Here is a 12,380-nt window from a genome sequence, read left to right on the forward strand (position 1 = left end):
ATATGCCAATGTATTGTTATTAGTCCACACTCTTTTTGCTCTATATACAAAGTCTTGAACATCTCAGTTAAGGCCCATTTTGTGTCAAGAAATCAAGCTTATGGACAGGGTAGTGAGATTCACTGTCAGTCAAATCTCTGCTGGCAAATGCAGTTGGTTTCTCGTAACTATCTCTTTACTAGTACAGAATGGTTCCCAAACTTTCCAAAATGGAATCTATATAAAAATCAAAGAGTTTATTTGGGTCAACATAAGCTAGGTGCATGTTGGTAAGGCAGCTGATTAAGTTCTTGAAAGCTTTTTCACATTTGTCTGTCCATTTATCTCCAAAAGATTTTGTACACTTTAAAATAATTTTGCCTTTCTGGTTCTGGAGCTCTGCAATTGCATGTATTTATAAGTTAGGTCATTCAATAAGAGAACAAAAACAACATAGGATTTTTTTTCAAAAACAGATTTGTGATAGTAACTACCAAATCCCCCCAAATTTATTGTCTTTAAGATTTTATGGGAGTGATTACTTAAGAAGCACTTTCTCTGATGGGAAACAAAGTGACCCACATTTTTAACAGAAGCTCTGAAAAACTGGCATTTGTAAATTAATGGCTTCAAACCAGCTTCTCTCAGCCAATAAAACATTTTAAGTTTCTCCTCATTTATATCCAGTGTCTTCATTGGATTTAAATGTGTCATCAAAATTCACTAACACTTCCAAATAGTTTATGTCCCATGCTTTCTCTCAATCTGTGAAAGATACTGGTACCCCCAAGACGTTTGGGGGGTATTCCCTCAAACTGATAAAATCCAAGTGGACAGATAAAAATATTCATTCTTTTCTTGTTTTTCTAAGATATAGGGATCTGGTAGTGTCTTGCAGAGAAGTCCAGGACTAAAAAATCACTGGCTGCCTAGCAAATAGTGTAGGGCATCTAGTATCCATGGTGTAGTATACCGACCCACATTAGGATTCATGTTCAAAGTTCTGTGATCAATACACATACATATCTTTCCAATTTTTATAGACTCCATTGCTGTGCATAACATATAAAGGCCTCTGGATTTTATGATGATATCATTAACCTTTGCTAACTTTCAAATAGAAGGAAGTATGTAACAGGGTCTTAGGGATATGCTCAGATGGCTTGCTTTTCTAAGTCCCATAACATGTCCTCTCACCCAGGAGTTTGAACAATAGAAACCTTGGAGCCTGGATTCTAGGAGGATGTTGTAGCAAGCTAGCCTGGCAAGGGAACCCTAATAAGCCAAAGTACTTAGGACTCAATGGGTGAGTGTGTGTGTGTGTGTGTGTGTGTGTGTGTGTGTGTGTGATGATTTCTGAGATTTTCATCAGATATGGAAGAATCCTCTTAGATCTTTCTCTAGTTCTCTAGTCTAGAGTTATCTAAAACAAAAAGTCACTGGTGGAGACTCTCTCCATCTTTTTCCAAAAAAGCAAAGGACTCATTGTTATCCCAGATAAGATCCAATGTGTAAAATTGGTTGTCCTGGTCTCTGTTTTCTGAAGATTTGGTATGTTACTTTCTGCTTCTTCCCCAGGGTTCTTCTATAACATTAAGGGAATTGTGGTAGAATGTTTAGGCTCTCTGAAAATGACTCCCCCCCACTAATGGTGTTTCCTCAAATAGAGGGAAGGCTCCTTGGCACTCTAGTTCCATTTAATCACATTGCTTTTTACAAAGAAATATTTATTTCAAAGATATAAAAAAATTTTAAAAAAGCTTAATTTGATTTCTATATAGCACATTCTCTGTTCCAAGTTCAATGACCATACACTTATTAAGTCCCAAGTATCATGGCTTATTAGGGCTCCTTTACCAGGCTAGCTTACTACAACATCCCCCTGGAATCCTTTCTCCAAGGTTCCCATTGTTCAAACACCTGAGTGATAGAGAAAACAGAAAAGCAGACCATTTGAGCATGCTCCTAAGACTGTTACACCCTTCCTTCTTTGAAAGTTGTCAGGCCTTTGGGACTTGTAATATATCTTTTTCCCTCTCTCATTGGAAGACTATCAGGATTGCCCTGAGCATACTTTTATAGCAAGACAAAACCATCTGAGATAATGGAGGGAGATTTAGACTATGTTGCCCACAGGTCTGCCATTGTTCATTTGAGCTTCTTGCTATTTGTCCTTGAGACTGAGAACTTTCAAAATGTATGCTGACAGCAGCTACAAATTTCTGCTGCTGTTATTCTGGGAGAACCTTTGGCAGGGAGCAAGATGACATTAGAACAGAAGCAAGAACAAGAACTGGTGTGCTGGGCACATCAGGTCTGAAAAGCAGAAGCCATAGTAAGTCCACACTGGTAAATAAAACAGGCAATTTTCAAAAACCTCATTGATTGGGACAGTGGCCAAGAAACCAGTTCACTTCTAGATCATCTGGTTTCTCCCTTGCATTTATTATTATACACTAGGACCACTTGCTGTTCTCCCTACAAGACAGATACTGTATCTCCTAAGTCTGGGTATTTTCACTGTCTCCCAAGCCTGGAATTGTATCTACTTTCATCTCTATCTCTCAACTTCCCTGATCTCTGAAAATCTACCGTTTCCTCCCACATATTTAGTTCATTATCTATCTCTTTGGCAAGAGGTGGGTAGTATTATTCCTCATCTTTTTTTCCTCTGGAACCAAATTTAGTCATTGTATTGTTCTTAAGTGTTTCAAAGCTGTTCATTTTTATAATCTTTTTATGTTATAAATTGTTTTCCTAGTTCTATGCACTTCATATTGTGTTTGTTCATTTAAATCTTCCCACATTTCTCTGGAACCATTCTTTTTGTTATTACATTCACGTGCCATAGTTTTTTTTCAGTCATGCCCAAATTGATTGGCATCTGCTTAGTTTTCAGCTCTTTACCACTAAACTATTAATATTTTTTGTTGAACATGACCAATAAGAATGAAGGACTTGAAGTTTGAAAGTGCTGTGTTTGAATCCAACTCTAGAAACAATCAACTGTGCAACTGTGGACAAGTCATTTGACTTCTCTCAGATTCAATTTCTTCTATAATTTTTTTTTCTCTTTTTTAGGCATTTTTTTAAAACCAGATGCTAATTTTTCAAATAGGGAAGCATTAGGATATGGAGGGTCAAATATAATTGGAGCAATACTTTGTAGTCAATAGGGAGACATAGAAGGATTTTGAGCAGAAGAGTGATATGATTAGATGTGTATACAAAGGGTTTTAATAAATCATGAACTGGAGAGAGAAAAGAATAGAGGTGGTATGTCTAGTAAGGAGGACATTACAGCTATCTAGACATGTAGTAATGAAGATGTGTATTTGACTGATTATAAAACTAAAGAAGACAGGGAAGATTTTGGAAGGTACTGTAGAGGTGTAAGCATTAGGATTTAGGAATTAATTAAATGTGGAAAGGAAAGGGAAAATGAGTTAAAAAACTAAACAGGTTTGGACTGCTTGTATTTTATACAAGGATGTTAACAGTAAGTCCTTTAGCAACATTCATTTTGATTTTGACCTCATCAAGTTGGTTCCTAGAATTAACCCTGAGCTTCACCTTTCAGCTTCCAGGAGCTAAAGCTCCAGACTCTTTAAGAATAAGCCCTCTAGAAAACAGACTTGGCTTTAGGAAGTCCTGAATTTGAATCTAAGCTCAAACACTTGCTGTGTAGGTATGGAAAAATCCCTTGACCTCTCTCAGTCTTACTTTCTTCTTTTGTAAAATAGGGATAAGTAGTACCTCCCTTATCAGTTTGTTAGTCAGTTAATAAATATTTATTATGTGCTTATTATGTGCAAGTTCTTAAAACTTAAGAACTTTACAATCAATTGTATGACATGGGAGACACTGGCACGGGACTGCTCAGCATGATGTGCCCTCATCCGAGAAAGTGCTGTGCTTTGTGAACAAAACAAAATTGAATTAGCTCAGAAGAAATGCAACATGCACAAAGTTAAAGAAACCACCCCAAATGTTCATAAGGTCTATTTGTGTCTGACTTGTGGCAAAGCATTCTGAGTTCATCATGTTTTGATCAGCCACAGTTAGACACATGGTAACTGGACTCCAACATAATGATATCATTCAAGTACAAGAACAAAGGACAAGTAACAATCAACTATGTGCAAGGTACTGTGCCTTGTTGTCAAGAGCAAATAAGATTGTATAGGTAAAGATCTTTGCAAAACTTAAAATACTAAATCTAGCTATTATTATTATAGTGTCAAAAGATTTAAAGGACTAAATGAATCTTAAGTTAGATACATACATACATAAAATACTATATAAGTGTAAATTACTTATACCATTACAACTGCTATGACCATATATGACAGTTGTTCGAAGAGGAAAATACCTTTATAAAAATCATATTGAAACACTGATGCTGTTAAAATGAACAATTAGAATTCTGGCATAATGCTTAATATTTGTTTTTTAAACTGTTTTTAAAGAATAAGAGCAAAAATGTTTACTAGACTGATTTGAGTTCAGAATAAATTTAAATAAGTTTGATAAAGAGGAAAAATTGAAGTTTCATATCTTTAAAAAAAATCTGAAGAGGATAGTTATACTCTTAGTTTTTGACCAATTTTTGCAAGAAGGAAGGAAGGAAGGAAGAAAGGAAGGAAGAAAGGAAGGAAGGAAAAAAGAACGTTTGCCATTCAGACAGCACAAGTAGTTAAGCTGGCCCATAATGACACAGTTTATTCATCAGAAAGAATTTGTTGCCACAGCTCCAGTGAGAGATAGGGCAGATTAAACAATGACCAAAAAAAAAAAGAAGAATGCAGCTTTAGCTGCCTGTCCCTGCACAACCATTCATTGTAGCCCCAGCATAACAGTAGGACTATTGGGCAGAACACAGCAAGTATTAAATGAACCCCAGTATAGAAGAGACTGAAGATTTGGGGTTAAAGTACAGTACTCACAACTTTGGGCTTAATTGATTCATTGTTTTTAACACTGATAACTACACTGAGTTCATCTTTAAGCTTTCTTTGGACAGATGAAGTGAGCATAAACTTGGGTCAGCTGCTTTCCATACAAAAGACCGGAATTTCATTGCTTAAATAAGAGATATCAAAACAGTTCTGAGGAAAAGAAAGCAGACCAAGACTGAAGCTATAAAAGAATCCGACAGTGAAGATGGTAGGCTGCCAGGAATGCAGGGTAGAAGAGGAGATGGGGGACATCTATACTCCCAAATTATCACACAAGGTAATATGAATGCTTCTCTCATAATGTGGCTTCTTCTCTTTCTAAGAAACTATCAAAATGGTTTTTAAGTTAATAATATAGTATTCTGTAAGTGTAAAAGATAACATGCTTCATTGTTCTATCTATACTAAAAGTAAACTGTTACAATTCTGTATTTAAGTTAGACGAATGTTAAAAGGAAAGCTAAATTAAGACCAACATTTCTTTCCTCCCTTACTGTTATATGTGTGCCTGATAAAAGAAATATTTTAATATATTATTATTAAGACATAAACTAAGAAATATCACTGTCAATGAGAACACAGAATTCTCATAAAGACACTTTCTTCAGGGTCTATGCTTTGGGATTTTCAGAACATAACAAGAAGGTTCTTTTGATATGTAGGGGTAACATTTAAAAATTGGACACACTCATCTAAATGAATCTCTCATTAGAATTTTGGTGCATATTTGGGTAGAGGAAAGCCTTTCCATGCCCTTTAAATTCCTCTGAATATATATAAAGTCAGAGCCTAGTCATAGGTGTGCCCCATTTTCCATATCCTGGCTTATAGAAAAACAGGGATCAGAGCTTCATTATAATGCTTTTGAAAGTTGTTGACCCCTGATCTAATTATTGTCTGCTGCATAAAGTAGGTCTTCATCCCTGACTATTAAGTTAAGTAAAATGATTGCTAGATCCTAAAAAGTTAAACCATTCCTGTTGGCTTAATTTTTTCTTTAATTCCAGAAAATTTGAATATTGAAAGCTTATCATTTGTTTTATTACAAAGTAAACAAATTTATTACAAAGTTAGAGAAGTCTTCATGTCACACTAGTTATTACAGAGATTGCTGGGTGAAAAGTTTAATCTTTTTTTTTGTCCCCAGTGTCATGGGCATAAATTCTGGACACCAGGTACTTTTAAAGAAAGAGACCCTATGCCTTTTCTAAATAGAGACTTTCCCCCTACCCCTTATTTCATGGCTTATCCTGCCAAAACTTTTTTTATGATTTTCTGTACTTCATTTATCTTATGATTTTATCTTCCAAATGGGGGTGGTAGATTATTATTAACCTATTTCACTTATTCAAGAAATTTTACACTTACTATATATAGAGGGAAAGAGAAATATCTCTCTACCTTTATAAAGCTTATAGTCTAGTAAAGAAAGTGATATCAATAGGCAAAGTTAACTTAGTGATTATATGATAATCACATTAAAGAATCAAAAAACAAAATGATGTGAGATATACAAAGTTAGCTCCCCAGCAAAGGAATCAAGGAAGGCAACATGGAAGAGGTAGCATTTATATTTTAAAGGAGAGTCAGGACTTCAACAGGTGAAGAATCTGAAGAGCTTGAGGGAAGGCATATCAGGCACAGAAAAGCATAGAAACATTAGACCTTTGATCATATTTTAAAGTAACCTATTAAGACTGGAACATAGGATGTATAGAGAAGATCAGTATGAATAAAGGCTGGAAAAGTAAAATAGTAGGTGGTTTAGAAGGTGGAAAACCTTGAAGACAGACAATGAAGTTTGGATTTTATTTCTGAAGCCATAAGAAGTCACTAAAGAAATGGGATAAAAGTTAATTAAAACAATGCTTTTAAAATTGTTTGAAAATGACAGAAGACATCAGAAAATGGAAAGGGACAGCTGGTTTAAACTATGGCTAATGAGCTCCATTAAGAAGTAGAACACCTACATTTACTTTGTTGTTTCTGTTCTAGAGATATTTTATTTCTTTGATTTAAAAAATGTTTCTGTCTTATTTTATTTTAGAATTAGGGTTGATTAACTTAGTTTTGTCCTGTAGGTAGTAGTTAATGAGGCAATTGGGCTAAATCAGGGGTTCTTTTTCCATAAATAGATTACAGGGAATCTGTGAACTTAAATGGGAATATATATGTATATATTAGTTTCCATATGAAATAGCATTTTCTTCCATTATTAATTTTTTAAATATTCTGAGGTATTTAAAGGTTTCATCAGATTGCCAAAGAGTTTCATGATACACAAAAGAGAGTCCCTGAAATAGATAATCATTTTCACACTCTAAAATTTTGTGATTCTGAGTTTTCTTTTTTCTCATCTTCCTAATTTTATATCATTTTATTTTAGTGATTAAAAAATTAAACAATTGCTATGTGCAATTCAAGGAGCTTAACTATTTGATAATAGATATCTAAGAAGCCCCCAAGCAGGGAACACAATGGCATTAGAATTAAATTTCTTGTGGGATTCCAATATACCACAATATAGGTTACTTATTAATTTGATATAAATTATCCTATATGAGTCTAGGTAATCGTTTTGCCCTAAATATCATCAGTTAACTTGATTTTCTAAAATTCAGTGCTAAGAAAGTCACATAGGGTGGGAAAATAATCTAAAATTAATTGGAATCATTCTTTAGAGAGATCTAGGGAAAGACTACTACCAACCAAAGGATCAGGAAGAGATGGCATTTGGATTTTAAAGGACAAGATTTCAACAAATGAAAAATTTGTGGGAAAGCACTTCAGGCATAAATAACTATATATATGAATGCACTGAAAAAAGAGAGCTATTGATATATTGACCCTTATAGGGTGTAGAGAGAAGTTTAACATTGGAATCACAAGATTCATATAAAAAGTGCTTTCTTTATCCTCTTATGATTTAAGCTATGATTTTAAAAGTTCACTGGTTTTGTTTTTTATACCATACTCATTTCTAGACATTCCTCTACCAACTTTACCATCCATAAAACCCTCTGTTGGGACAAACAGGCAAAACCAACAACACTGTGACAAAGCCTGACGTTATATACAATATCTCATACCCATGGAACACTACCTAGTTTCTGAGAAGAGAGGAGTATATTTCATCATCTATTCTATTGGACCAAGACGTTTATACCGTTTTGTAGGGTAGGAGGGAAAGGATGAGATTGGGAGTAGAGTTCAGATCTGCAATTTCATAAGCATAAGGAAATTGTTTTTATAGAGGCAAATAAACAATGGTTCTGCAATTTCAAGTTTTAGAAAATTGCCTGGGGACTAAGAGATTCAGTGATTTTATTAGTTAATATATATATATATATGTATTTTTAATTATATATATATATATATATATGTAACACAGGACTTGAATTCAGGTTTTTCTTGATTCTCATCAGTCTTCTAACCACAATAATAAGCTGTCTTATAGGAATTATATACTTTTGTACAAATGAAATCACGAATTCAGTCCCTATTCTTATCCTCTTTGGGGTGCTCAGAAAAAGAAATTGGCAGTCAGCCAACTTCTCTTTCCTCAGATTGTTCACTGAATCACCCCACAAGAATACAAAAAGCTGTGGAACAAGAGGCTGGCTAGCCCTGAGAGGATCCTTTAAAAACTGGTTTTCCCCTTCCCTTCCTAGTGCCAGTCACTAGGAGAGAAACAGAACTGTTCTACTTTCTATTATTTGTCTGGTTTAGCTTTTAATACCCCAGAACTAACACCCACTTAAAGTGGGAACTGGCACAAAAGTAAGCAATTTTGCTCTAAAGTCCCACAATGGATCCATGTGTTGTAAAAATACCCGGACTCTCAACTCTTCAATCCTCTCCCACTCCATCTACCCTCTCAGGGCATGAAAGAAAAAAACTTTTTGTTCTCTAAATTGTAAATTCATGCACTCTTACCCTTTCTGCTCTCCCTCAAAATAAATAAACAAACGAATGAATGAATGAATGAATAGATGGATGAAAAGATAGACAAATTAATAAATCAAGTAGAAATAGCAACATATCTTTTTATATTTAAAATTTTTTTCTCATAAAGTCAAAATAAAAATTTAGGAGATATTTTATTTGTTTTTTGTTCTGGACCTATGAGTTCATTGTTATAAGGAACCCAGGATGAGGAAGGAACCTCCTTCTACTAATGTAGGCCAGAACCAGCCTGACAATTTACAATTTTGAGAATCAGCTAGGGCATTGAAAAGTTAAGTGATTTAATCAAAGTCTGCCATAATTTCTGCCTTAAACTATTCTCTATAAACTAGCCCATAATGGTTTTTTCAAGTAAACAATCTATAAATATTTGATGTATGTTTACTATATGGAAAATATAAACCGGCAAAAGAGAAGGCATCATAATGACTTCTATAAATAGAGAGGGAAAAAATGATATTGCAAGCAAACCATAAAACCAGGTATGAATATAGGATATTTGAAAAATATGGCATAGACCTGTTTGGCAAAAATAGAAAATGCACTTTCTGAGCCCTTCATACAATAGTAAGCACTGGAGGAAAGGAATAGGGAAAAAATAGACTATACTACCTCCCCCACAAGGAACTTATATTAGCTTTGGGGAATAGATTTTTTATTTCCTGTCTTCTCACCTCTAACTATAGCAATTCACACACTAATTTTCATTTTTGGATAATGGCGGCACTGGAAGGAGGAGGAATATAGGGTGAGGCCCTCGTTGGTCAAAGTAGTAATCAATCAATCTATAGAATTTTTGAGAGGAAGAGTAATTACTGTATGCAAAGTACTATATGAGAATATGTAGAGTAATACAAAGGAACATAAATGCAGTTTTTGCTCTACAGAAACTTTATCTTTCTCTTTATTTTCTATTATCTAGTTGGTGATAGGAGACAAACATCTAGGAAGATAAATAGTAATATATGAAATATAGTTCAATAAAATAATACAAAAAGTAAATGATAGTACCAAATGATAAACAACAAATTTTATCAGAATTACAAGTATTAAAAGATTGGGGTAAAGAACATTGGTTTTGGATTTTGAGGAACAAAGTTCAAATTTTACTCCTCTCACTTATCAACTATGACTTGGTGCACATCACTTTACTTCTCTGGACCTAAGTTTTCTCCTCTGTAAAATGAGGAGTTGTAGTTCAGCGGTTTTTAAGCTCCTTATGTGTCATGGATCCTTTTGACAATCTGTTGAAAATTTTGAACTCCTTCTCAAAATAATGTTTTAAATGGATAAAATAAAATAGGAAATCAATTACACTGAAAGTCAGTTATCAAAATATTTTTGAAGTCTACTTCAAGTTTATAGATAGCAGGTTAAGAACCTCTGGATTATATGAGCTTTGCAGGCTCTTCCAGCCCAAAGACTAAATTCTTATGAGCTCCATATGGCAAAATACCATAATCATTTCCCAGTGTGCCAATAGTGGCTGTTAGGTCATTTTAGCCTAAGGATTAGGGGTCCTGCTAGACACGATTTCTATTGAACAGAAAACTATTTAAACTTGGTCATCATTCCCATCTCACTCTTAATGGCTAGAGAGAATTAAAGTACCCAGCAATCTCTTCAAAGATTTCTGCTCTGCATTCAGTATCTCTTCCTCTTCCTTTGGCTTTCACTTCTGTACCCCATCCTCAATACACATTCAAACATACATACACAATACAAACTTAGTATTATTGGCTGCTTTCATTTAACATACAATTGTAATATCTTTGTCTCTCCCCCTTTCTTCCTTCTTTATCAGAGCTTGACACAAGAATATCAACACATGAATACAAAATTGACAATGAATATCAAATATGACCCATGCACATCATCACACGAATATAAAATTTCCCAATAGAGATAGGATAGGAAAGCAAATTAAACATAAAGACTTCTACTTAATAATTATATGGTAGACCTCGTGTCATCCATACCAGAGTTGACTGCTTTAACAAAGGAAACTGTCTTTTTGGCAGACAGCTTCCAAATTTCCTTCCTTCTCTCTCTGTCATTGTATCAACCCCATCAATATGACTTATGTAAATAAATGGTGCGGAGTGCCTGCAAGATTTCATATTCTGTACCCTGTTTAATAAGAAATGCCCTACCTCCATAGTCTATTAATTAAGGAGGCAATCAATGCATAGTTAGAGTATGGCAAGAGAAACTCAAAATGCAATAAAATCAGAGCACTGCTAAATTTTTTTTTTTAATGAATAGCAAATTAGGGTCACTGTACTATAGTAATCACATTTTAAATTAGTTCTCTTGAGAATGACTTTAATAACCTCCATGTTGTAGGTTAAGGAGAGGGAAGAAAAGGAAATTTAATTACCAAGGAAAAGCTCCATCTAAGAATTTGGGTGACATTAACCACATAATTTTTTTAGAGTGTATTTTTTTAAATACAGTTTGATAGTTTCTTTGCAAGACCAAACTAGCATAGTAACAGGAAAGATTTTATCCTAAAGTTATCTGCATTTATTCAGGAATTTATTTTGAAGAAATAATCTGTATCATGACAAATTCCTAAGATAAGGAAGTGTGCCTTTTGTTTCAAACTTTGATTTATAGCAAAAATAATAATATATAAATAATAAAGAAGTATTTTAAAAGACTATAAGTTTGGGGATGCCAAGGATAAAAGGGGAATGATGGTACATTGTACAGATTGCACAAATCCACACTTTTGTCAGATATGGCATGTACAGTCAATATACAATTGTCCCATAATCTCCCAAAAGTCCTTTTAGTCATTTTTTCTAGTTATAAATCTCAGTCTTAAAAGCAGTAGTGTATGAAGTAACTTCTGGGAAATAGCATGCTTTAGCTATCCTAAATATCAATAAGTACTTTTACTTCTGAAGGACCATTTCCATTTCTGCCTTCTTCATTTTCTCCTGAAGCAGATTTTCTCTTGCTTTTTTCTTACACAAATGTCCCTTTTCTGTCCCTTTTGGTAAGTAACATGGCCATATAAGACTAAGGCAGTATTTTATAATACAAGACTCACAACCTAGATATCATCCTTGATTTTTTGATTCTTCACTGTCTCTCCTCTCCCCATATCCATTCTGCCTTTTGATTTCACCTTTTTAACATTTCTCTAAAATGCCCCCTTTCCTCATCTAACACTTAGTGCCACTCTAGTGCAGGCCTTCACTGCCTCAACTATTGCTATGGCCTGCTGCTGTGCCTTAAATCTCTTCCAACATCAATCCATCCTCCATTCAGTCACTAAAGTGATTTTCCTAAAGCTCTGAACATGTCACCTCCCTACTCAGTAAACTCCAGTGGCTCCCAATTGCCTCCAAGATAAAAATACAAAATCTTCTGTTTGACATTCAAAGCCCTTCATAAATAACTCCCCCTCCTACCTTTCCAGTCTTCTGATACTTTATTCCCCACATATTCCTCAATTTAATGACACTG

General features: G+C 34.3%; 1 protein-coding gene across 1 annotated transcript in view; it reads left to right on the forward strand.

Moving 5' to 3' along the window:
* Window positions 1–4,542: 4,542 nt before the first annotated feature.
* The window catches only part of PCYT1B (phosphate cytidylyltransferase 1B, choline), a 113,722-nt gene continuing 105,884 nt past the window's right edge, over window positions 4,543–12,380 (forward strand). Inside the window, exon 1 of the mRNA XM_051985082.1 lies at window positions 4,543–5,214. Coding sequence (XP_051841042.1) covers window positions 5,143–5,214 — 72 coding nt within the window. The 5' untranslated portion in view covers window positions 4,543–5,142. The remainder of the gene's footprint in view (window positions 5,215–12,380) is intronic.

This window comes from Antechinus flavipes, chromosome 3, assembly GCF_016432865.1.
Source record: "Antechinus flavipes isolate AdamAnt ecotype Samford, QLD, Australia chromosome 3, AdamAnt_v2, whole genome shotgun sequence".
Classification (NCBI taxonomy): Eukaryota; Metazoa; Chordata; class Mammalia; order Dasyuromorphia; family Dasyuridae; genus Antechinus; species Antechinus flavipes.